General features: G+C 42.9%; 1 protein-coding gene across 1 annotated transcript in view; it reads left to right on the forward strand.

Annotated features, from left to right (window-relative positions):
* The window catches only part of LOC138301928 (chymotrypsinogen B-like), a 74,292-nt gene that overhangs the window by 19,280 nt on the left and 27,117 nt on the right, over positions 1–27,895 (forward strand). Inside the window, exons 3-4 of the mRNA XM_069242385.1 lie at positions 6,006–6,085; positions 15,749–15,827. Coding sequence (XP_069098486.1) covers positions 6,006–6,085; positions 15,749–15,827 — 159 coding nt within the window. The remainder of the gene's footprint in view (positions 1–6,005; positions 6,086–15,748; positions 15,828–27,895) is intronic.

Here is a 27,895-nt window from a genome sequence, read left to right on the forward strand (position 1 = left end):
TTTTTCTTGAGATTTGCCGGTACTCTCCCTCTCAAAATAAAAAAGTACCGGTACTCAGTACCGGAGAGTACCGGCCCATTTAAAGCACTGGGTTTACTTCAAAATGATGGGTTTCGGCCAACTGCGCAGCCTTGATCCCATGATCTATGCACCATATTCACCGTGATACTTGTGATAAACATTAAGAAAGGACAAACGTCAGCGAGTGTATATTGCCGCCATATCAGAAAGGTACAAGTGCTATAATATACGTATCCAGTCATGCGTAGAAGAACGGCCAGTGCTCAATCTATTCGTAGTTTGTTTCTAAAATCAAAAACAGCCCTAAATATACATTTGCAGGCTGTTAGTAGGATATTGCAAGGACAAACATATTATGTACTTAAATTCCAGTACTAGGCATATAAATGGTGAAGCGGTCATCGTACATGTACAGAAATAAAGAAAATATCATGGTGATTATCGCATCTGAAATAAGAACACTACTAAAGAAATATGTAGCTTTCGTTTGCCCCACTAATCCTGGTATTCTAATAGAGCATTGTCATTCTCGAGGCTACATCCATCAATCAAGCCCAAGTCGGCAAATGCAGGCTATCACAAAGGCGGCAATCCCCTATTCCTCAATTCAACCATACAAACAAATACAAGTAATAAAATCACCAAGTGCTTATCTGATGAAGAGTGCTGGATTCTGAAACAGAAGAAGAAAGGGTAGGGGGAACTCATGGGATCCAAGGACCCCTTCCTTTCCTTCTGTAAAGGAAAAGAAAGAAAATAAAAAGTAATATGTAAATAGCTGCCGTCCAAGTCATTTTCAGCTGTACATGCTAAGGGGGAAGCAAAACAAACCACATGCCTATCTAAGGCAATAATAAACTTTTCCTATGTCTTAAGTTCTAAAACGTAACTGATGTGAAATGGTGAGAAAAACTATATCATATAAAAGTATGACAAACAACGTAGAAGAAGAACTTGTACCCGAAGGATCCAACCTTTGCAGACAAAATATATACATGTATATATTGGCTACATTGTCATTCTAGGGTACTATCCTCCCACATGGTATACGCTCCCACTGCTACTGCTATGTTTCTCTTTAAAGTGTCTAGCCACTAGATATTTTGTATCTTCATGATCAATGGCTCTTAAATGTTTTTACACTCCTTTCCTCACTGTGCATATCATGCTACCTGCATATCTCAAGGAACATGGACAGGCAAGAATATATTTCACATACTGGAAGCTACATGTAAACAATTGTTTAATCTTTCTTTTCCTGTCACCTACCACCTTTAACTCACTTATATTGGATCTATTCCTGCATGGTTTGCAAGTCCACAGGGAAAGAAACCCTTGAGCTCATGTTCACCCATACCCTCGGTCAATGTGATGTCATTACAAACTAGGGAGTCCCTTACTGATTTAGCTTTTCTAAATGTAATCAAAGGTCTTTCACCAACATCACTCCCAATAATGGGGTCACTCCTGAGAAATTCCCAGTGTCTTGTTAGTGTCCGCCTGATCCCACATGAATTGCCATTAAATGTCAGAATGACTCTTTTGGTAGTGTCTGGGGTGGATATTTTATTCTCACAAAAGTATGGTTTCCCTATAAGTTTGAGAGACACAGTTCTCCAGCAAATAAAGGAGGTTTGAGACATCACAGCCACTGTTGGAGTGCCACACTCTATTGTAGTTTCAAGAGTTTTGTTTATTAAATATATATATATATATATATATATATATATATATATATATATATATATTCTTTTTTTTTCACTGAAAAAACAAAGTTTGAAATAACAATATAATTAGGTGAGCTTCGCAGTGACAACGTTAATGTTTTGAACTAAAAAAACATAGAAATTCACCAGTTATAGTTGTCAGTGCTAACTATAGCTTGTGCCCCCGCCGTTCACTGCTTATGACCTCACCTATGACATCACTGATAACATGTTGTATGACATTATTTATGACATCATTAATGACATCTCAAATTACATCATTAATGACATCACTGATGACAAGCTTTGTTTTCGTCCCTATTGCTGTATGGAGTAGCATAATTCACACTAACTATTAACCATATATATATATATATATATATATATATATATATATATAAGAAAACCCTCATTAAGCACAGCATTCAATCTGTATACCACTGTTCAGAGAATCCCAAAATAGTGAATGCTAATCCCTGTACAGACAGCTTTTATCTGTATCAAATCTCCCATACACACCAAACCTACATTAAGAAATTAAGTTGCTAACAGTAGAGAACTGTAAACAGAGAGTTCATTCTATAACACACTGTTTCCAAACAGTGAAACTCTTATGAGACATACACAACAGGCTATTGAAAAGAAACTACTAGCAACTGTGTACATTCTATGCAACAGTTGCCAAAAAAGACAATATTTCTTAATAATAATGAAGATCTGAATGTTCTATTGAGCGTACTACCTGCACCTTTCATACTGTTGTGAAATCTTTACAGATAGCCCATCTTCTGAAGCAAAATAAGCATGAGCATGTAGGTTAGTATAGGATACACACACTCATCTATGTAATGTACACATTTTCATACTGACACGATGCTGTCTAACAAATTAAGGCTGCTTAGAAAAGTAAGTATTGACTCTGTTGGAAACTTTTTGTACTGAACCAAAAAGCTGTGTGGAGCATAATGAATATGTTGTAATCAAAGATTCCTTCTTGGCAGGTAGGAGTCAGGTAGCCAGTTCACGTAGAATAGAGGTTTTAGATTTATTTAAAAGGTTACAGGATGAATTACATGTTACTTAATAAGGAAACCCCACAAGAAGCAGCATCCTCTCTACTCAGCCCACTCTAACTGTCACACCCATCCAGTCACTCACCAACATTCCATGACATCACAGACTGGCTGAGCAGAGCAGAGAACAATGGAGGTGTGCACAGAATGCATCACAAGCATAGCAGATTATAACCGAATACAAGTGAACTGTCACAAAGCTACTCTTGAATGCAAACAGTTACATTGTGTTCTATACCTCTATACAGCTATGTACAAAATTACATAGAATTTATATGGTAGTTACTCGCCACTATGTAAACTGTAAAGGAAACTTGCACACTCATTGGATGCTGACATCAGTGAAATTTGAGATCTTATCAGTAATGTCATAAAGGGTGTCATAGAACATGTCATGAGTGATGTCATATGTGAGGTTATAAGCAGTGCATGGTGGCGGCGCAAGTTACAGTTAGCGCTGCTAACAATAACTGGTAAATTTCTATGTTTTTTTTAGATCAAAATGTTAACACTGTCACTGAGAAATTCACCTAACTATAAAGTTTTTTTAACCTTTAATTTTCTTCAGTGACTTTCTAAATTTATATTTTTTAAATGAAAACAGATATTTTATTACTCCTAACAATAATGCTACTTTGACCTTTGCTTTTTTGAGTGATTTTCTATGGTTTTTGTAAAGTAAATTAATGTATTATTTAATGCTAATCTATAATAGAGTAGTGAATAAAAGATGCATGGAGATATATATATATATATATTTTATAAAAAGTGATGGCTCTCACAAGACACTAGTGCGAGTCAGATAAACAATCCCCTGTGTGGACTCCGAGGGTGCTGTACTTCCTGTTCAGCTCTCGCAATCCGCTCACTAGATTGTACGTTTAGAATTAAATTCATAACACTTTATTTTTGCAGATCTGAATAAATTAAGATGTGAGGAATGTTGTTTAAAGTAGAATAACGTTTGATGTATTGTTGCATTTTAAGAAAGTTCTCTGTTTATTACGATATTTTGGGCTTCTCATGAGATCACACGTGTCCATGCAGCAAGCTCTTTCTTTAAAACTTTTGAGCTACTCTTGCGAAAGTCTTGTGGAATCGTAACAAAGTTGTAGGGAAATAGTAGTATATGGGACATATTATCCTTTCCACTGGAACCTATCTCTTAAATGACAGATATGTACAGTAGGGTTTAGGGGGAAACTGGCCTCTCCACACAGACCTCTGTCTCAGATAACAGACATACGTAATAGTGTGTATGGAGGGACAGACCTCTCCACTGAGACCCCTTCCTTGAATGGGTATGCATAGTAGGGTGTGAGAAGAGACTGGCCTCTTCCCTCAGACCTTTATGAACAAAACAAAACCAAAACAACAAAATTCAAATAAGTAGAAGTCAAGATATGAATATTTAAAGAATACACTTAGGTGTAGTGCTAGAAGCATAAAGTGCTACCAGGGCTATCTGGTCGCACTAGATCGGGTCACATCTGAAAAGTCAGGCCAACTGTGATGGAGCATGGGGTGATAAAGGGACCAGCCTTGGCCCGCTGAAACAGTACCTTAGTTTGGAGTTTGGAGTTGTGTTGATGTCAAGAACAAAATGGGAGGAGCAAAGGAGGCGATACATTGGCATTGATGCCGAAGGTGTAGGCGATGCGCCGGCTCTAAGTTGCGTAAAGTTGAGGAAGCGTCAAGAATGGGGGGGATGGGTTGCACAGTCAGTAATGCGACACTCCAGATCCTCGCAGCAGCAGCAATGCACTGGTGTAGTCAGAAATGCTGTGTCCTCAATCCTCACAGCAGCAACGATGCATCAGCGTTGATGCAGGTGCGCCAGTTCTGATGAGCACAACAGCATTGATGCGCATGTTCTGTAAGTTGCAGCACCATGTACCCACTTCCAAGGGCCAACGACTGGATTGTCAGAGCAAGAATTTCAGCAAGCAAAATCCAGGTGCTGTTGGAGGATGATGAGATGTCTTTGATGTCCCTAAGACTTATAGAATAGGTGCAAGTAACTATGCCCTTAGAGTCAGTCTGGGTTTAAGTGAGATGGTCCAGTCCTTCCTCAGCTGGGCAGGGGGCAGCAGGCATCAGGGCAGCACAGCAGCAGCAGTCCAAAGTGGCAGACCTTGTAGCAGCACAGCAGTCCTTCCTCCTGGCAGAGTTCCTCACAAGCCCAGTAATGTTCTGAGTTGGTAGGTTCGGAGGTCCAGTGCTTATGCACAGGTGTGCCTTTGAAGTGGGGGTGACTTCAAAGAAGGGTCTTTGAAGTGCACATATGTCCTTTCTTTCTACCTTGGCCCCAGAATCACTACAGGGGGCTATGCAGCCCTTTGTACGGGGACAGGACAATACCTATTTAGTTGTTAGATGTTCCCTCCCTCCCATCCTGCTCAGGATGGCCCATCCTGATGTTGAAGTCCCATCAGTCACTCCTAAGCTCCCTTTGTGCGTGACTGTCTAGAAGGAATGCACAAAGTCCAGCTGTCACCCAGCCCATACATGTATTAGTGATGGACAGCAGGCACACGGGGCTAAGAGCAGGAAAATGCCATTGTCAAAATTGTAACAATAAATTTGACATTTCCATTGAAGATAGTTTATTGTTACAGCTCCATAAGTACTAAACATGGGATACCTACTCCTTTTCAATTAGAAATTATAGCTTATTAAATGTAACAAGGAATCCCCAATGTGAACATGTGGAAGGGGTAGACCTCACAGTAGTGAAAAAAATAATTTGGGATTTTTTCACTTCCATCACATGCAAAACTTAAAAGTATATGTTGTGCTTTTTAATTACATAGCACCCTGCTCAATCGGCTACCTAGAGCCTACCTTAGGGGTGACTTATATGTAATAAAAGGGGAGTTTAATGCTTGTCAAGAGGTTTTAAATGTCAAGTCAACATGGCAGTGTAAAACTGCTTTCAGGCTGCAATGGCAGGGTTGGGACATGTCTTAAATTGTTACCTAAGTGGGTGGTGCAAGTAGTGCTGCAGGATTACTAGTAGTATTTAATTGGATACATATAAATTTACATTTTATAATCTCTGCAATGATAAAGCAATATTGTCTCACCAAAACTATATGGCAAACAAGAGATCATGGAAGGAGCAATGCAGCAGATATTGTCTAGTACACTATGGATCCCTTTATATATGGTGTTTTAATCCCCTGTACGCTGTTTGTATTTGCAGGAGATGGACGGATGGCATATCTGTGGTGGATCTCTCATCAGCGCGAAATGGGTCATCACCTCTATTACATGTTCAGTGACGTAAGTAGCCAACCATGGTAGTATTAAACATAAAACCATGACGGATAATTTTTTGAAGTCGCACATATTTTGTACCCGCAATATCTTTGTAGTCCACAGATATTCTATCCACCAGCCTTCAGTGGTCATCTCTTAGCAGACTGACAACAGTCACTACAGCTTTCACTTTGAGCTCACTTTTGCAATGCTCTGGACTTCTCAATGGCTTGAAGAAGTTGATCTAATTTGTCAGGGTCTGCGTTCGTAGGGCCCATGGGTCTGGTGACTATCTTCTCCTGTGATGGTACAGAGGCTGATTTTGCCTGTCTTGTTCTCCCCATGGTGCCAGTTTCCATGAGGTTTAGGTGGCTTTGATGAATTTGAAGATATCAGGGGTGCACAACATGGTTTAAAAACCAGTGAAGTATGTGAAGGTCTTGGCCACAGTGCCCTGGTGTCATTTTTATGATGACATAATTGGCCAAATATCCCTGGGGAGATCAGTCGAGGCATTTTCGGCCAATGTACCGATAGTGCCTGGCCAGCAACAGTTTGGCTGGTACTCGTTGATTGGGTTGAGTAGTCAAATAAAATTATTCAGTCTTTGGCAAGACTTACTTCCCGCCAGCAGCCTTCTGAGGTATCCCCGGGGCACCAGCATGGAGGGCATTGCAAAATGTTGGGGGGAGGGTGCACCTCCAAAATGACAGTTCCTAGTGGGGCAGCTAAGCGAGTCACAGATGGTAATCGTTATGTGGTGAGAAGGCCCCTCAGTGGGTCCAGCACTGGAGCAAACATTTTTCACATTCTATGTAGTCCAACCGGCTTAGTTGTATGAATACCTCCTCCTTGGTTCAAGTTCCCAGTCAGCAGAGGACAAGTCAGGCACAATCCCATTTTGTTTCCCAAGGACCACCACGCCACTCTGAGCGCAACATTCACAGCCACAACACAGTACTCATCCTAGTCATGTCTGAGAGGGGGCATGAGGACTCATTTCTCAACCCTGAAAAGTACAGTTCAGGGTCGTCTCTGGCTGCAGGAGTCACCCAGGCTCAGGGCCACTTGATCTCAGCGTCTCTGGTGTGACCACCGTTCCACTCTGTCCAGTCCTTCAACACAAGTCGCACCCCAATGAATACTGCTGATTGCTGCCAGTGACACTGTAAAGTTGTGGTGATCAGTGTCACAGATCACCAAGGTGCAATCTCAGATCCCTCGTTTATATATGGGGTCAGATTTACCGGGGAGAGTTGGAATGGGCTGTTCTGAGGCAGAAGCTTTAATATTTTGCATCCGCTGTGTTTGGCTATGCCTCCACCTCCCTCTAAAGCACCTTGACACCTCTGGGTGATGCAATGTTATGTAATTACCTTAATTAAATTAGATTAATTAATAGATACATGCAACTGGTTACTGCTTGTTCACAGTTTCAGCTGTGATGCTTCCTATGCAAAGTTCAAGGTGCAGGGCTGTCTTGAAGTGCAGCACATTTTAATTGCACTGATGCCTTGATTTATTCTGTGGCGCTGTCTGGGTGCTTTCTTTGTGCATTCTGCACTCCTAAATACCACCTAAAAGAGCAGGAATAAGGAGAAGTTGAAAAATCTCTAATAGATGTCAGGAAAAACAATGTCCACAATATCTACTGCTTCTCTCATGGAAATTTGTGTCCTGTGAGGGATGACGTTTTCATTCTTCTATTGTCTTTATTTCTTGAGTACACTCAGAGACTGCAGGAAGTTCTGCTTCTGAAGTCCCTCCTCCCTGGGCCTCTATTCTAGACCCTGTGACATCAGCGGCCAGTCTGTAGGGGCTAAGGGACCACGCCCCTAATTTTTCCTGACGTGAACTTTGCTGGGCTGAAGAAGTCACATCCCTGTAGGTGTGCTTTCTTAAGCCTAGCAAAGGTGCCTCGAGGCCCTCCCCTTCATTGTGAGGGGAAATATCACTGAATGCTTCAGACCTGGGCACTTCAGTTTTAATCCCTGAAGTGCCCAGGGCCAAGTGTCAATAAGTGACACCGCGTCACAGAGTTGGGTGGGGTCATCAAGTCTCACTGACCCCATCCCACTCTGTGACAAGTGAGGGACTGCTGCCTTCCCTCATTGGCTGACTTTATGCCCACCAATGAGGGAAGGCAGCAGTCCCAACCCTTCTGGGACCTCCGAGGCTTGGTATTGCTGCCTTATCTCATTGGCTAACTTTAGGTTAGCCAATAAGGTAAGGCAGCAAGGCAGCAGTCCCAACCCTCCTGGGACTGCCGAGGCTTCCCTGTTGGAGTTGCTGAGGTACGTTTTTTTTTGTTTTAATATTTGGTGTGTGTGTTTATGTGTGCGTATATGAATATATGTGTATTTGTTAGTGAGTGTTGTAAATGAGTGTATGAGTGCATGTGTGAATGAATGGGTGTGAGTGAGGTGTATGTGTGGCTTTTGTAACTTACCCCCTCCCCAGACCATCTCCCTCTTAAAATTACGGGCTACCACTGCCCTGTGATGTAATTCACTAAACCAGGAGCCCTTCAAGATTGAACTCTCAGGTTGTGGGAGTACTAGGGCAACCCCTGCAACACCATATCTAGAAAAGTGGCCCTTCCTAAGTCTGAGAGTATAGACATCTTCTAGAGCTTGGCCTTTTGAACCGTTACCTGTAAATATACTTTGGAACGATTTTTACTTGAGTGGACTTGAACCTGCCGTATGGAGACAGATGTCGCAATAACAGGAGATACACTGCGCTATAGGAAAACATAATAATTCATCCTTTTGTTTAATAAAGGGTCTGGGTGAGCCTGTAATTATAGACCAGTATGCTTGATATATTCTCTTGCAGAATTATGAGTGGAAGAACTGCTAAATCAAATGGGGGAGTGGATTTACAATGACAATGTATTTCTACTTGAAGAGACAGAGTTAGGGAAGGGATATCAGCCCTGCATCAGTGTATGCAACTATCTGCTGAATACGTTAAATTTGTTCCCCACACATTGATTTTGGTGTTATGGTATTTGGTAACAAGATAACTTCCTTTACTTTTGAGAATAGTACTATATTGTCGTAAATCATGAAGAAAGGTATGGATTTAGCTGTGGTTCAGTTGCTTAGGGTTTCCTTTGTTTACTTAAAATACGTATACACAATCACAGAATTAAGAAAATCATTTGAAATATGATTTCATTCGAAATTGACAAAGCATCTCCTAAATACAGAATCTCTAGTACTGATATTCAGATATTCAATTTCTCGTAGAAGGACCTTAAGCTGAAAATCAAAACGAAACGTGTTAAGTACAGCATAAACATATATTTTTTTATAAAAAGAGACAAAAAACATACTTCGAAAGTTCAACAATAGAAGGTCAATTAGCAACGCCCAGTGCTGACGAGAATTCAAGATGAATTTCTGAGGTAAGGAGGCTGATGTATGCAACCCTTCCCTCATAACTAATAGATCTTTAAACATGTATAGAGTATTAGAAAGAGCAAAAGAAAAAGGGGAAAGAGAACAAAAGGGGACAGCACTAAAAAGAAACAAGTGGAATGGACTATCTTGAGAGATTTGTTTCAAATCTTAAACAGAAAAATCTTGCAGGCAGTTCCTCAAAGATGCTGTAGATGACCTCGAATTTGCCTGAATATCCTCTACAGTGATAAATGTGTGACTAACTGACTGATTTATATGTTGGAGGAGAAGGAACTCATTCCCCTCTCCAGATTTAGAGTTGGGAAGAGCATAGGTTTGATGACGACAGCGACTATTCCTTTTCCGCCATTATCAAAGCCATCCAATGGCCCGACCGAGTAAAGGCTGTCTCTGCTGTGGACAAACCCCTATGACGGCCCGATGGAGGAAGGTCCTTCAGAAGTTTGGCTATATGTCCACCCATCTGATAGATGGGCAGATATACAGCTGATTTTCAATGCCCTGTACTGACAGGAAAAACCTGGCAATAAGGGGCATTGAAAAGTGGTCAATGCCTCCCTCACTACAAGGGAATCTCCCATGGTAAGGGGCATTGTTTTCTTTTTTTCTTTTCAAAAAGAAAATCCTGCTTTGGGAGTTTCTTTTTGAAAATAAAAAAAAAGATGTAAGTTTGATGTACAGCTCCACCATGTTGACAGAGCCGTAGGTCAAACTTACAATGCTTTTCCAGGAACTGCTGCAACAAAGATGTAAATATAAAAGATGTCTGCAGCGACAGTGGTCATCTCTAAATACTGCAGGCAGGGTACCCTCGCCAGGGCAGGAGTAAAGTACTCTGCTGTGGCGATGGTAATTACTCTTACACAAAAGGAATAAGTGCAGCTCAGATCTGGTCCTCACCAACTCTCTCCTTGCAGTTACATTCCCCACATTCTAATGATGATGTGTTGGTTACAGATCAACACATCATCACATGATTACAGAAAACGCCACACCCTGCTTTCAGTACAGCTACAAACATGCGCTGCCAAATTGGCAACGCATTGAGTGAAATACAGAACAGCTGCTTCAAAGCCGCTCCTTGCTGCCTGCACTTTAAAGAAGGAAGAGAGATTTCCTTGCAGGCATGTGCAGTAAGGGCTGCATCAACCTGCAGGAGGATGTCTGAGGGGTTCAATTGGACCACCATTTTGTGTACGACTTCTAAGGGCCTGCTTGCATCTGCACGGGTGCACAGGTAAAGAGATGTATTCTTTTACATGGCACCACACCCCATGCAAATGTGGGAATGCCCTTTCATGATAGCGCTAGTGCTACATCTGCACCAGTGTTATCAGCATTACATAAGGGAACATACAAGAGTCTGCAGCCTGTTCTGTATAATCATTGTACCCTGGAGGTGCACAAAGCTGGCGCACATGCCCTTTGCACCTTTGGGGCACAACATAGAATGTGGAACCAGTGTCTTAAAATGCCTTTTTGCCCAATACACATGCAAGAAAAACAATTTACTTATGTCTTTAGTTGAGGGTAAATTTTGAATCACCCAAATGAAGAAACTTAACATAGGATATTTACAAGGCAGAAAGTTGTCCATCCTCTTAGTCCTCTGTAAATATCAGACTGCTAGATCCCCATTTAGTTGTATGTCCAGAACACATGCTGGAAATGTTTACCTCACCCATAGTTGTAAAAAAAACACCACACACATACACAACAATAAAACCAACACAAACACCAATGTTATTGGTATACACTAATCACCCCATCAGAATTCACATTGATTCTGCTGCTGGCTACTCCTGTTCGCTATGTTTCCCTAAACCTTAGATTTTAGCATTATTTGACAATATTGGGCTGATCTTAACTTTTATTTTAACGTCTTCCTTATCAGACAATTAACTATGTGCCTTTCTGTTGCTTAACCTGACAATGTGTTTCTCAGCATCATCATCATCTTTCCTACTTTCTCTTGAATTGAGGGCTTGTTTTAAATGTAATATTAATGTTTATTTGTGTGGCACCTAATGCAAGACTGCTGGGCACCTATTTAGGTTTGGAAAATGAATTAATTATAGTTGAGCACTCAGATGAGTTATTTCACCATCAACACGATATTGGATGACTGAAGATACTAACTCTTTTTTACCAAAGTCTTTCCACAGTTTAAATAAGCAAGTTGCCTACCTGCAATATGCATTGGGACAAACTGTCAGAATCCTCATTCAAGGCTTTTTTATGGGAATATTGACTTATTACACTAAAATATGGGTCTACGGCTATTAAGATTTCAGTGCCACCCAGCATAGTACCTTCCTTGCATGTTAGATTGAATTAATCGATTTCTCCAGTAGCTAATACTGGAATCTTCAACCTCCTCAACACATTGGGAATCATTGGTGGGTCATGCTGGTCTCTATTTATTGGCTGTTGGAGGTGGCATGTTCTAGTTGGCTGAGGCGAGGCCCTAGCCAGGTAGAACCTACCACTCCCATCAGGAGTGGATGATTACACTCACTGTATAACCTGCACTCACCCTTGGGTAGCTTGGCACAGAGCAGTCAGGCTTATCACAGAGGCAATGTGTAAAGCATCAGCACAGCACGCCCACACAATAAGTACACTGAGCGTCACAAATGAGACTTCACACGAGGTGTATGTAAATAAAGTTTATATTCACTACACACATGAATTAACACTTCATGAACATCATGTAAATCTGGGCATAAATCACATTAGAGAATATCAATAATAATTTGAGGCCCAAAAGTGTAAAATTGAAATCAACAGCATGTACACATGAGAAACCTAATACTTTCCCTCCTTGCACCCACATGTGGTGCTACTGCGTTGGCAGCATGAGACCTACCCAAATGATCACCCAAAATTCAGGCTAAAACTGTCGCAGGATGCATCTCTGTGCCCAACAATAGCAGCAATGTATACATCCAGAAACCTATAGCACTTTTGAAATAGCTCTGCAGCCGAATCTGCACCACTAAATGTCAACGTCAACAACAATAGTAAACAACGTGCTCGACTATGAAGCCATGCGTTGAAATCAGCCCCAGACAGCCACTCTCACACACTCACTCTGTACCGCTCTGCAGTGCCACGGATGTCAGCCACGCTTGTCCACACACACTCACACACACTTGCTTCCAGCACCCTAATGCAGTGCCCTGACAACCGGCAGGTGGGGTGTAGATGCGTTGCTGACCCCTCCTGGACCCAAACCCACCTCCACCCACCCACCAATTTCCACCCCTCTCAGAGTTAGAAATTAAGCAACCTTTCCCAGGGTAGTAGGCCGCGTGTGGCTCGTGGTTACACTTAAACAAGATCCTGGTGCAAAGGTACAGGGGAAGGAGAGACTGGCTGAACAGACAACAGTTGGCAAATGGTGGCTTTGGTTCCCACACAAGGGTCTCCACACCGGCCTTCCGGCACAGCCCCCAGACTGCAAAGCACAGGGGTAGAGTAGCCTTGGGACACCCTGTTCACAGTAGTGTCCAGCCAAGCCAGAGACACCACTTTGCAGATAGTTACCAATCCGGCACCTCCCAGGACAGGAGGCACCACCTCTGGGGTGTGATGACTTGGAACTCACCAGGTGAAGGGCCACAGTCTTTGAATGCGGGCTGTACTTTGCCAGCTCTGGACCAGGCCAATCCTGTCTCCAGGCCCAATAGTTAGATCACTGCTCACACCGCTGCAATTTCTTTCCAGGACAGTAAATACTCCTGTGCACAACAGATTCTCCGGCAGTGTGCACCACGCAGTACGGGGACTCCGTCCTACGCTCTTGCAAGTGTATCACTGCATTGCTGAAGTGTGCCTTCCCTAGTTATACAGAAGTGGGCCTTTGAAATTTGGGGTGGTTCAAAGGGGTAAACCTTTGAACCACAGATGTCTCCCCTAAATTTTTGTCTTGTCTGCCATGGGGCCCTGTAATGTAGGCCCTTATCTTTAGTGTTGCCATGATCTGGCTCCGAGAGTCCAAGTGTCAAAACCTCTCCCTCCAGCCAGGCCCTCGAATGGCAGAGGTTCTCTAAGTTTTATATCTGTTGCTGGGGAATGCACAGATGTGTTTTCCTCCTGTCCCCAGTGCAATGAAGCTTGAATTGAAAAGGCATACAAAAAGGGATTTTAGAATATGGAAATCACCACTTTCTAGAAGTGTCATTTCCAAGTTACTAATGTCAAAACCACTTTTACCATTGGAAAGGATTTGTCTTTAGGAATCCAGTGATAGTAAACAGGATGAAGCTACTCCACTGTAATCCACTATTGCAGATAGAATTAAATGGAATTAATTATTAACTTTCCCCCGTATTAACATATGGGCAGAGCAGCTCTCAATGATAGTGAAAATACGCATCGTCATTCTTCACTCCATGGGCACAAGTGGCCTGGCGCATGCACACGTCTGCAGGGGCAGGCTGGAGTCAAACTCTGAGAACACCACAAGGGTGCAAGAGTGCCTATACAGGCCTGCTGTGACAGGCTCAGTATATAAAAACCCTAATGTCCAAGGGTGCACATACTAGCAAGTTGTCCCAGGCTCAGTATACATCTGAGATCACCAATGTGCAAGTGTGTATTTACTGGCTAGCTGTGCTAGACTCAGTATACCTATAAAAACATCAATGTGCAAGGGTGAACAGGCTCGATATATACATGAAAACACCAATGTGCAAGTGTGCACATGTAGGCAAGTTGTCCCAGGCCCAGTATACATCTGAGATCACCAATGTGCAAGTGTGTATTTACTGGCAAGTTGTGCTAGACTCAGTATACCTATGAAAACACCAATGTGCAAGGGAGAACAGGCTCAATATATACATGAAAACACCAATGTGCATGTGTGCACATATAGGCAAGCCAGGCCAGACTCAGTATGTACATAAAAACACTAACCTACTGGCGGGTGCCCCTTCCTAACTTATGTAGGGAGTGTGTGTGTTACTTTCCCCTTGCACTTATAGTGGGAAAGTGCCCCAGGCCCTAAGGAGACTCCGAGAGAATGAGCAAAACCTCAAGGAGAAGCCAGTCTCCTCAGGTAGCGAAACCTATATGGGGGTTCTCCCCTACTAGTGCTAGGGACACCCTTGCACCCTTGCCCTTCCGTCTGCCTACCCTCTGCTCCACCCTCTGGGGGTGCCTTAGGGGTATTTGAAGGCCTACTCAGGGCTGGCCCCAGTGGGGAAAATGCCACCCTGAGTGTAGGTACAATACAAAGCCTAATACATGTTGGTCAGGCTACTTTTGTGGGTGACACACTCAGGGCCGTACCCGTTCTGGGTATGTGGGGTACCTTTTTCAAGGATACTCATCGGTATGGCACCTTAGCCAATCCAGTAGGTGCCTCTTTCTGCCATGAGTAGGAAAGGCACGTGCACTTTCACCCTGCAGTACAGGGTCAAAGTGCCCAGAGTCCCAAGGCCATGCACAGAGTCAGCAAAAGACTAGGATACAAAAGCAAAAGGTTTCAGGGAATTCCACTAAGAAGGGCCATGTCCAACATTGGCTCTTCTGTCGGTCAGGTTGCTGTCACTGTATTCTTCAGTCACAACCCTATAAAGTAAGGGATCAGTTCTATTATTATTATTATTTAATCAAGTTCATTTCTAAAAGAAGTTTGTTTGTGCCCAAGAGATTGGTTTTAGGGTTCCATAGGTCATCCATATGAAAACCCTGTTATAATCAAATGTGCAGTCGTAGAGCCATGCAGTACAGTTTGAGCCAAAATGTGGTGCTTGCTAGTTTATACAGATATCCTGGTTCTCTGCTCTAGTGGGTCTTGTCTGTTGTGAAAATGTTATTGGATATGGTGCTTTTGTCCACAGGAAGGCAACAGAGTGCTTTCACAGCAGGTTGTATGTGATATCGGCACACTTAATCTATTCTCCAGGAGCAAAAATATATATCTCCTCAGTGCAGTGAATTAAATCCGTAATTAATTGACATTATTCTTGAAAATTAAGTTGCATTTTACGTCATGCATTGTTGAAGTGTTTTGATTGGTTTTAAAGATATGTTTACCCATTTTTGAGCGTGGCAATGTAATTATATTTTTCATATTGGAATGACTTTGCCTAAAAGACTTATGACAAGGTCACATCAGTCTTCAAACCTTGGGTGTACATAACTGGAACACACACTGTGTTCACTCAGTGAATTACCCTTTCACCTGAGGAACAAGTTACCTATGCACTCAGTAATAATATTCCTAACATTATCTTTTTACCTTGATCAGAACTTCCCATGTTGTGGTTCTTGGAGAACATGACCTGGAAAGTAGCGCAGAAGTGAGTAAAACTGTGTTTATCGCTGAGGTAAGAACACTTTCTATTCTTTCTTAAAATGTACTGAATGTCTTTTTCTGTGATGCTTTCACTTGTAAGATTTACTCCAGACTGTGACTGTTACTGCAGCATTTGGCATTAGTCGGTGTTCAGGAAAAAGTAAAGACAGTGTAGACAGACTATAGCAGAGGAAATATCATTTGACATTTTTAAACGGACAGTGGTTGTGCTCTGTTTAATGCCACCCCCGCCCATGCCCATGACTGACAGTGTCGAGGTTAGACAGCTGCAGAAGCAGGCCAGAGGCAGCAATGGAAGGCGGTCAGTGGTCGAAGAGTAATTTTGTTTTGTTACAGCTGAGCCAGCTCTCTAACTTGACCATAAGGTTTGAAGTACAAGCTGAGCCACCAAACATGGAAATCCTGCAAACCACTTCATGCAGAAATATGATTCTTTATGGTTTTTCGTTACTTTACGATTGTGTTTCCGTTTAGTACATTAGAATATATCAATTTAGTTGGAGGCATTTATCAAAATTATTCGTTTCTGAACATGAATTTAGAAGCTTTTAATAATACTGCCGTGGACAGGGGAGAAGCACGCAGACAGATTGTTTACTGGAAACTGAATAAATGGCCAGAGATTAAGGTACACCCATGAACAAGTTGTACTAACATCACATTCAAATACAAAGCACAATGGCATTGTATTGTTACTATATAACTAAAAAACTAAAAACATTTATGAGCTCCTTTACACTCCGAAGATCGGAGCTTCTGAAGAAGCATGTGCGACCTTCCTTAACTCTGTTCCTAAAAAACGTCTTTCGGATGATGAAAACAGTCCTCTCAGGTTATCAAAATGATTTAAATTATACAGGCAATTAAACTTATGCCTGGTTTCAAGGCCCCTGGCCCGGATGGCCTCCCAATTGAATTCTATAAATCTATTTCTGATATCATTTTGCCCCCTTCGGAATCCTTATTACATCACTTCGTTATGCCCAGCGCTGTTACAGGTACTTCTGCAGAAGCTACTATAGTTGTAATTCCTAAAGAGGGGAAGTGTTAGAAATGGGGTCTCTGGTTGGCAGTCAGTATGCACTCTGTCCAAGCAAGGACCCTCACTCTAGTCACGGTAAGGGAGTTACATCCCTAAGACAACCCCTGCTCACCCCCTTGGTAGATTGGCATGAGCAGTCAGGCTTAACTCAAAGGCAATATGTTAAGTATTTGAACCAACGCACACAGTAATACAATGAAAACACTACAAAATGGACACCACACCAATTTAGAAAAATATCCAATATTTATCTAAATCAGACAAGACCAAACCGGCAAAGATCCAACATACACAAGTCAAGTTATAGATTTTTAGAGTAAAAACAATGGAAACATTGTTGCACAAAGTACCTGGTTTGGTTCAAAAATAAAGCCGCACGGGCGAGCGTGCTGTGGAAAAGTCAGCGATGTGTCGATTCCTTACCGCAAGTGAGGCCATGTGCAGTTTCTTCTCTGGTTGGGTAGGCAATGTGTTGTTTTCTCTTCCGCAAGAGAGCGATGCGTCGATTTCCGGACAGGGCAACTCGGATCCGCGCAGGTTCACGTTGATTTTGAAGCCCAGGGATGAGGCATGCGAAATTCGGCCACACGCTGATGGAAAACCGCACTACATGGCATTTGGGTCAATTTCAGCAGCCGCAAGCGTGCCACAATCATTTCTCCAGCTACGATGCAGGTGATGCATCGATTTCTCAGCCGTGATGCAGGTGGTGGTTCGATTTCAGCTGCGAGGCTGGTGGTGCGTTGTTTTTACAGCCGCGTTGCAGGTGGTGCGTCATAATTTTCCCCACACGGCTTCCTGTGCGTGGGTTTCAGTCCTTTTTCTACCACCTTCACCTTTCATTGGCCCAGGGACTGGATAGGGCAGCACTTGACAGGGGACGAGTCTCAGTAGAGAGTCCAGATGCTGGCAGAGGAAGTCTTTGATGGTCCAGAGACTTCGAAACAGGAGGCAAGCTCAGTCCAAGTCCTTGGAGACATTTCACAAGCAGGAATATACCACAAAGTCCAGTAGTTGTCCTCTTTCAGGCAAAAGCAGCTGCTGCAGGAAAGCCCAACAAAGCAGAGTCACAGGCAGGGGCAGCACTTCTCCTTCAGCTCTTCTCCTAGTAGAGGTTCCTCTTGCATGCTTGAAGTAATCTGAAAATCTGGGGTTTTGGGTCCACTACTTACACCCTTTTCGGCCTTTGAAGTAGGCAAACTTCAAAGGAAAGCCTCTGTTGGTCACGGGAAGATGCCTTGCCCAGCCCTGGCCCCAGACACAGACCAGGGGGTTGGAGACGGCATTGTGTGAGGGCAGGCCCATTCAGACGTAAGTGACCATGCCTCTCTCCACTCTAGCCCAGATGGCCCATCAGGATATGAAGGCTATATCCCAGCTCCCTTTGTGTCACTGTCTAGTGGAGATTCATAAACAGCCCAACTGTCAGTCTGACCTAGACAGGGAATACACAAGCAGACAGAGTCACATAATGGATTAAGCAAGAACTTGCCCACTTTCTAAAAGTGGTATTTTCAAACAGACAATTTAAAAACCAACTTTATCAACAGATGTATTTTTAAAATGTGTGCCCAGGGACCCCAACTCCAGATCTCTATCTGCTCTCAAAGGGAAACTGCACCTAAAAGTTATTTAAAGGCAGCCTCCATGTTAACTTAAGAGAGAGATAGGCCTTGCAACAGTGAAAACCGAATTTGGCAGTACTTCACTGTTAGTCCAGGTAAAACACATCAGTACATGTCCCATCTTTAACATACACTGCACTCTGCCCATGTGGCTACCTAGGGCCTACCTTAGGGGTTCCTTACATGTATAAAAAGGGATGGTCTGGGCCTGGCAAGTAAGTACACTTGTCAGGTTGCTTTGGCAGTTTAAAACTCCATATACAGACACTGCAGTGGCAGGTCTGAGCCATGTTTACAGGGCTCCTCATATAGGTGGCACAACCAGTGCTGCAGGCCCACTATTAGCATTTGATTTACAGGCCCTGGGCACATCTAATGCACTTTACTACGGACTTACTAGTAATTCAGATGTGCCAATCATTGAAAAGTCAATTACACATACAATTTACACAGGAGTACTTGCACTTTAGCACTGTACAGCAGTGGTAAAGACACTAGAGTACCAAAAACAGCAAAAACAGAGTTCAGCACACAGTCAAAACATAGGAAGCAGAGGCAAAAGGACAGGGGAGACTACGCCAAGTATGCCAGGTCTAACGTGTCCCCACCAGCTGAAAGTGGGGAGAACTATCCAACCTCATGGGAGTTCTCATCACTATGGCAGAGGAATCTGAACAGACCATCAGCACTGGCGTGTTCTGTTCCAGGGCGGTGTTCCACCATAAAGTCCATTCCCTGTAGAGAGATAGACCACCTCAACAGTTTTGGGTTATCACCCCTCATCTGCATTAAACATCTGAGGGGCCTGTGGTCTGTCTGAACCCGGAAGTGGGTCCCAAACATGTAGGGTCTTAGCTAAGAATTGTAGACCTATTTCCTTCTTGAATATGGAAGTGAAGATCTATAAGGAAATTCTGACGAAACGCCTTGAGTCCTTCATTCCTAAACTAAAACATCAGTCACAGTCTGGATTTGTTAAAGAAAGGCTGGCATGCAATACTACTCATCTTTTGTGTCACATTATCGAGAAAGCAGCTCTTCCTGATTCCCCGGCAACCACTGCAATAGCCTTCAGTGCCGGAAAGGCTTTTGATAACGTTTTTTGGACCTTTCTTATTGCTGCCTTGGATCATTATAATCTGGGTAATATTTTTTCTTCAATGGTTATGTCACTTTATGTGCACCCCACTGCTAGAATAAAGATTAACTGGCCTCTGTCTTTCCCCTTTTCCCCTTTTCTTTACTCCAAGGTACTTGTCAGGGCTGTCCTTTATCTCCACTGTTAATAAAGTCCTTTCCATAATCCAAACTCTTACAGAATTTTCGGGATACCAGTTGAACATAGAGAAGACTGAGGCTATGCTTTTAAATTGTCTTTGTCATTCTTCTTGTATTGGACACTCAGGCCTTCACTGGCAGTTGAATATGATTAAGTATCTTGACATATGTTTTTCTCAGGAGCTAGATGAATCAACTACTAATGAACAGAAGATATTAGATAAAATTAAAGATCATTCATCTTCTTGGTGGCCTAAACTTATTTCTTGGTAAAAGAGATTGGAGACTCTGAAGATGATAGTCACGCCCTTTGTGAACTTTTTGGCCATAATGCTTCTTGTCCGTCTGTCCCCTAATTTCTTCTCTTCTTTAGATAAATTAGCATCCAATGGATGGTGTGACTTGCCAAACTGGTTTGATTATCAAACAGTTTTCCTTGGAGCCCATGGTGTGGGTTGGCTTGATTTCTCAGTTAATATGGTTGTTCCTTGACTTTTAATTGAACGCCATCTCTGTACTCTCTCTTCTCAGCTTTAACCATAAATGTTTTACCATTGACTCACTCCTCTTGGATATTTTACAATACAATTCAAGCTCTTAGACTTTTGAATAACTCTATGTCTCCTAGCTTATCTAAATAGTCAGGTATTTCCTTTAGAATAACTCAAAAATGTCTACCATAATTTCATCCGACATAGGCCTGGTTTGGGCTGCAAATGGTATCAATGTAGTATCTGATCTGATGACAGATGACCACCCTTTCTCATATGCTTTTTTACTGGCTGAATACTCATTGTCTAATAAGGACTTCTATAGGTTTTTAAAGATTAAAGAAAAGATTTAAAACCTTGGAACATTAGCCCCCTCAATTTTGTCTCCTTTTATCTAACAAGTGAGTAGAGGGGTCATGTAGTGTCAAAAATATGCAAAATGTTGCATATGGCTCTGGTTAGTCCCTCATCACCTCCTAAAGTTACCGTACTTACAAGCATCAAAATTTCCCCAGATTCCCGATGATAGCTGGTCAAACATTTCTTTGAATCTCCTTAATAATAAACTAATCCCAACTCTGTCTGAAACACGCTTCTATACTGCTCATCTTCTCTACTGGACTCCGACTAGAATGTTTAATCTTCAACTGCTTGATTCTGAACTCTGCTGGTCTCGTAAGGAGACCACTGGTACCCTTTATCAAATTTCTTTATGTGCAAATATCTCTCTACCTATTGGCCAGAAGTTCGTGATCATATCACTAGTATTTTTAGGGTATCTTTCTCCCCTTCTATTTCTCTTATCATGCTGGGCCCATATGTATTTAACCTACCTTTTGGTTTATCTGATAAGGATATGGCTCTTTTTGATCTACCTTTGACAGTGGCTGTGAAAGTTTTCTTGTTAGAATGGAAAGACCTCAACAATGTTTCTTTCCATACATGGTGGGCTTGAATTACTTACCTTAGGAGTATACACAAAAATGTATCATTCTATCCAGGGACACTTGCCCCATCTCAATCGCTCTGGCAGACTCTGGACGCCTTTATGGCAATAACATAATGGGCTTTTTATTACTACTCTGTTATTTTTCGATCTGCAAGTAGTAAATAGTATTGTGCTTTACACCATCATGGCATTTCCCTTCTTATTCTCTACTCCTTTTTTTTCTTTTTATTTCTTATATTTTGCTCTATTCTTTTTTGTTTCACATTTTTCATTCTTATTGTTGTGAACATACCCTGAGGCCTATGATTCTTCGGCTTTTGCTTGCCTCCTTCTGTGTCTATATGACTGGTGTATAATATCAATATTTTTATATGGTGTTCTTCCTCGCTATTTAAAAATTGGAATAACATTCTTTGATGTTGTGGTCATATTGTTAATTTTATGCTTCTGTTTGAATCTGAAACACACCAACATCTTTGGTTTGACTTTTTGCACACATATCTGACTGTATGTCATTTTTTGCCCTTTGATGTATGTGTCATTCCCATATCTGTCTGGGTCCCTTGATATTCACTGTATTCATTGTGTGTACTATGTTTTTCTTTGAAAATCAATAAAATATTTGTAACAAAAAATATATAATTTGAAAGAAGATTAATAAAACGTGCACTGACCAGTTGAAATAAGCACTGATTTATTACCTATGTCAACAGATTGAAAAATAACTTTTACTTTCATTAGTACACATTTAAAAAACGCACCGCAGAGGGAGATTTAATTTGGCATTTTTTCAAAACTCAATTCATAGGGAGAACATTTGCAACTAAATTGGGGAGTGTGGGGAAGGAATAGCTGTGTTTTTATCAAAACAATATAAACTGGGAACTCAAGTATGCCTGGGAGTGTGGTAGGTTATGAGATGGACTGTCATAAATCTAACATTCATGATTAGATTCTTTATGAAGCTTTGCCGCCATTCATTTTTAGGGTCGAGCGCAAAGCGCTCTGTCTCTAGTGTAATCTCTCTGCGGGCTTTTAGCCACACCCATCAGATTGGTTGGTTCGTGAGCTTGCCTTTTAAAATTTGCTTGATTTCATTAGTGAAAGGCATGTATACATCATGCCTTTTCCGGTGTTTAGCCTGCCTCCGTCGCACCAGCCAACTACTGAAAACATACGAGGCTCCATGTTTACTGCATGGCTTCTGGAATACTTTTTCTCTTTATTTCGTAGGTAGCGCGATCTCGCTGGGCAGTAGTCAAGTGCTTTGTATGACATCGACCCTGTTACATGGAAATTTGCACTTTTGTCGCTTACATGGATTATTGCATTTTGCCGGTTACATAGATTATTGGACTTTTGCCGATACGTTTAACTGCGAGCGAACTTGTGTTTCCTTTTGTGTGTCTGCTTTGCAGTCATGGCCGCCGTCGGCTAGCTTATGTGAAACGGTTTCACTTTTCATTTTCAGTTTATGTGGCAAGAAAAGTCCAGTTAGAAACGTGAAACTGTTTTACTTTTCATTTTCAGTTTCTGTGACAAGAAAAGTCCAGTTACGAGTTTACAATGCTAATAGCTTTAACTCGAGCAAACACGAGACCAATTGCATTGCAAATGCTTGTTGACTTATACTATTGGAGCACTTGAGGCAGCTTTCAGGTTTCCAAATGGGCAAACAACAAAGAGCGCATCACAGAATCAAAGGTGGTGTTGTCCATTAGGACTAATAGAAAATTGCAACAACCCAGAAATTCACTGAGAAAAAACAAATGTTATAATGACGTTATAGTTAAGTAGGGTAATAAGATATTACTTTATGTTTAAAAACAACCTCAGAAATTCCATGAAAAAAACAAAGATTAAAGTAATGTTATAGCTAGGTCTGGTAATAATATTTTACTTTACGTTAAAAGAAAACGTTAGAAGGTCACTGAAAAATAATTGAACTGACATAATTAGGTGATGTCAATGAAAAAATACAATTTTAAAATAAAAAGACACTAAATTTCAGAAGTTATAGTTTTCTCAGCTAACTATAACTTGTACCCCCACCATCCACTGTTTGTGACCTAACATTTACATCACTCATCACATGTTCATTAACATAATTCATGAAATCAGATGACATAACTTATGCATTTCAGTGTTTTTATAGTTTAAAGTGGTATTTTTAACTGACAATTTCACCTAGCTATAATGTTTGTTTTTGTCAGTGAAAATATATATTTATATATGCACACATACATACATACATATAGTTATGTATTATTTTCTGTATAGTCAAAGTCTAGTTGTGTAGGAATAGATCACTTAGATGATTAGAGGGTGATTCAAAATGCATTTGCGTAAGCAGGAACAATTGGTGACTAAGGTTGGTCAGAAGCAAGTCTATACAAGCTATACAAGTGCCCCTTGTATAGTTGAGATTTAGGTTATTTTCTGAATTGCCATTGAAGGACAACATCTAGTGTACAGTGAGATGGAGCACCAAATAGCAAAAAAGGCCTCTTTTATTTTCTGTTCCTGCAGTCTTTTACCCTGTCCTTGACCTCTTTCAATGTAAAAATATCTTAGATCTAACAATCAAGGTGGCTGGCAAGGGTAGCAGGTGTGGATCCTTCAGGGTGTATATAATCTGTTTAAATTGCCTTTGATGGATCATGTGGCAGAATGCTTGTAAGTGAAGCCACTTTTGATAAGACAATGATGGCAAGGTGGTATTGCGGTCCTCTATGTTAGAGAACAGGTTTTAAATGGTGGTTCAAGTCTTTTTGCAGTTAAGTGGGGCTTTATTTTTTTATAAGATCTGTAGCCAACACCAAACTACATATGTCTTCTGTAAAGGAGAATTTAATGATGACGAAGTTGAGTGATTTGGCACCATCAAAGAGAAAGGGAGACGTTAGACTTGGAATCCTTGGCATGGTCTCCCCTAACTTTTTGCCTCTGTTCCCAAGGTTGTTGATGTGTGCTGGACTCTGTTTTTGCTGTTTTTGACCAATCATAGGGTGGAGGCTCTGAGAGACACAGGAGCCAGTGTGACTACAGTGATGAGTCACCCGATGTCTGAAGAGCAGATAGATCCCCATGTGCTTCACTAACTCAGAGCACCTGTGCAGAGTCGCATAGGTTCCCTTGGAATTGGGGGTCCCAGGTTCCTTGAAAGTATCTGTGAGTCAAACCATGCAAGTGGATTGTTTGCTTGGGAATGACCTGGAGGATTCCAATTGGAAGGAGGTGGAACACAGGTCACACTTGAAGATGTTGGGTCTGTCTGGGTGGGTATGTGTATCTACCAGGTCAATGGCAGCCCGTCAGGGTGGTCGGAAGCTCTGGAGCCTGAAACAGTGGCCCAGGGCACAGCCAAAAAGAGGAAGGGCAAAGGGCATGGGAAACTGGCCCCAGAAGTTCCCATAGTCCCGGAGGAGGCGGAGCCTGAGGGTGATGCCCTGGAGCCTACGGGGGAACAGGTGGCTGAGCTGGGGAAGGTTCCTGAGCCGTCACAGTGGCAGCAGGAAGGGGAACCCACCAGGGAGGCATTCTGTGAGGCACAGAGGACATGCCCTACTCTAGTGAATTTGCGGCAGAAGGCTGCAGACAATGCGTCTGGCAAGGAGCCAAGATCTCACCTGATTTATTGGGAGGACGGCCTCCTGTATAGTGAGCCTGAGGTTGCTGAGCCTGGGTCAGCCCGTGTACTGGTGGTACCCCAGTGCTTCAGAGCCTTCCTGTAGGAAAGTACCCTCTTTTGCCATGGTTACCCCTATTTTCTGCCTGATGTCAGTGTGCGTGACTGTGTTCACTGGGATCCTACTAACCAGGGCACAAGTGATTATGCTCTCTATCCTCTAAATGTTGTTACTGCATACTGGTAACCCAGTATTTCACCCAAAATTGGCATACTGGTGCTCCCTTATAAGTCCCAAGTATTGAGTACCTGGATACCCAGGACATTTGGGTTCCATGGAATCCCTATGGGCTGCAGCATTTCTTTTGCCACCCATAGGGAGCCCATGCAAAGGCTTCTGTAAGACTGCCATTGCAGCCTGCATGAAAAGCTGCACGCACCCTTTCACTGCCATTTACACAGCACCAAGTCACTTATAGTTCACCACCATAGCAAGCCTTCCAGCCCTGAGGGCAGTGTGCAGAGTACCTGTGTGTGAGGGCACCCCTGCACTAGCAGAGGTGCCCCATGACCTCCAGGTCCATTTTCACAGACCTTGTGAGTGCGGGGACGCCATTTTACGTGTGTACTGGACATAGGTCACTACCTATGTCCAGCTACATAATGGTAACTGCGAACATAGGCATTTTTGGTATCAAACATGTTTGAATCATACCCCAATGCTTTTGCAAGCATTGGTTGTATGATTTCATACACTCTGGGGGCTCCTTAGAGGACCCCCAGTATTTCCATTCCAGCCTTCTGAGGTTTTCCAGGCAGCCCCAGCTGCTGCCACCTCTCAGAAAGGTTTCTGCCCTCCTGTTGCTTGAGCAGCTCCAGCCCAAGAAGGCAGAACAAAGGATTTCCTTTGGGAGAGGGGTGTTATACCCTCTCCCTTTGTAAATAGGTGTTACAGGCTTGAGAGGGGTAGCCTCCCCAAGCCACTGGCAATGCTTTAAAGGGCACATTTGGTGCCCTCCTTGCATAAACCAGTCTACACTGGTTCAGGGACCCCCAGTCCCTGCTCTGGCGTGAAACTGGACAAAGTGACCGCTCCCCTGTCCATCACCACCCCAGGGGTGGTGCCCAGAGCTCCTCCATGGGGAACCCTTCTCCTAATGAACTGCGTGGATCCTGCATCACGGGTGGTGGACTGAAGTGGTCCCGATGATCCTGATGTCCAACTGTCCAGCTCTGGTGGAGGTAAGAGTTTGCCTCCCCACTCTAGACAGTACCCCCATGCACCGCGTATTTTACAGTTGCCAAGGCTTGTTGGCATCCTTTCATGAAGTTCTTTGTGCACCATGCAGCTCCGGTCTATAGCACTCCTTCCTGTGATGCACAGCTTCCTGTGTGGTTCCCCGGCGGCGTGGGACCCTTGTTGTAGTGCTGCATGGGCCTCCTTTTGCACCTTCTTTGTCCCCATGCTGTGGGACTCCTGTGCATGCTGTCTGGTCTTCTGAGCACTCTGTGAGTTGCTGAAGGCCTCTTCTGACTTCCCCTCCTGGGTAGAGTCCACCCTGTCCCTCCTGGTCCCGGGCAGCGCCCCTTTCCCCTAACCGCGAGCTTTGCGTGTGCCAAGGCTTATTGGTGGAATCCAGCAACGGAAACCAGACTGCAATCATCCATCCGGCGCGGGACATCATCTGCACGAACCAGGAACCCGCATCCATCTTCTTGGGTGCAGAACTGACTGTTGTTCTTCACCAGTGGTTCTTCTTTTCCAACTTCATCCGGGTTGGCAGGGGCTCCTAGACTCTTCTGTGCTCCTTGTACTTGGTCCCCTTCTTCCAGAGGTTTTCAGGACCAGGAATCCATCGTCGGTGTCTTGCAGTCTCTTCTGGTTCTTGCATTATCTTCTTTCTCATGTTCTTGTGTGTTCTAGGAAAGTTACTGTGATTTACTTCTGCTTTCCTGGGCTCTGGGGTGGGTTCTAGTATTTACCTTTTGTGTTTTCTAATACTCCCAGTGCCCCTCTACACACTACACTTGCCTAGGTGGGAACCCAACATTCGCATTTCACTTTCTTAATATATGGTTTGTGTTCCCTCTAGGCCCATTTCTAACTGATTTTTACTATTTGCACTGTTCTCTAACTGTTTTTACAGCTATTTCTGCATACTAGTGTATATAATATGTGTATTATTTACCTCCTAAGGGAGTATAGTCTCTGTGGTATTTTTGGCATTTGTGTCACCTTTATTTTTTTAACACTGAGTATTTTCTTTCATGTGCGTGAGTACTGTGTGACTACAGTGGTATTGCATGAGCTTTGCATGTCTCCTAGTTAGGCCTTGGCTGCTCATCCACACTACCCCTAAAGAGCCTGGCTTCTAGACACTGTCTGCATTTCACTAAGAAGGGATAACTGGACCTGGACCTTAGGTACCCACTACAAACCAGGCCAGCATCCTATACTTCCTACAGTGTTTGGCTCATGTTGTGCCCTTTGCTGGACATTTGAGGCAGGCCAAGACCTTAGAACAACTTGTCACCCACTTTTACTGGCCCCTAATGTACAGGCACTAGGATGCTCATTGTAGGTTTTGCCCAACTTGTGAGGCAAGTGGCAGGAGTGGGGGGAAATGTAAGGCTCCCCTCAACCGTTTCCAGTGGTTAGTACCCCCTTTGAAAGGGTCGGTATTGACATTGTGGGGCCTCTAGATCCCAAGACAGCCATGGGCAACGGGCTCATCCTGGTCTTGATGGACCATGCCACCCGGTACCCAGAAGGCATACCTCTGAGGTCAGTCACCTTCCTTGTGGTGGGTTGTGCGTTGATGTTTTTTTTTACCTGCATGGGGTTCCCCAAGGAAGTGGTATCTGATAGGGGACCAACTTCATATCTACTTATATGAAGTCTCTTTGGAAGGAGTGTGGGGTAACTTATAAGTTAACCACTCCTTACCACCCCTAAAGCAATGGTCTGGTTGAGAGATTCAACCACACCTTAAAACGCATGATCATGGGCCTGTCAGAGCCCTTGAGGCGGAAGTGGGACGTCTTCTCGCCATGCCTTGTGTTCG

The sequence above is a fragment of the Pleurodeles waltl genome, chromosome 6 (assembly GCF_031143425.1).
Source record: "Pleurodeles waltl isolate 20211129_DDA chromosome 6, aPleWal1.hap1.20221129, whole genome shotgun sequence".
NCBI lineage: Eukaryota > Metazoa > Chordata > Amphibia > Caudata > Salamandridae > Pleurodeles > Pleurodeles waltl.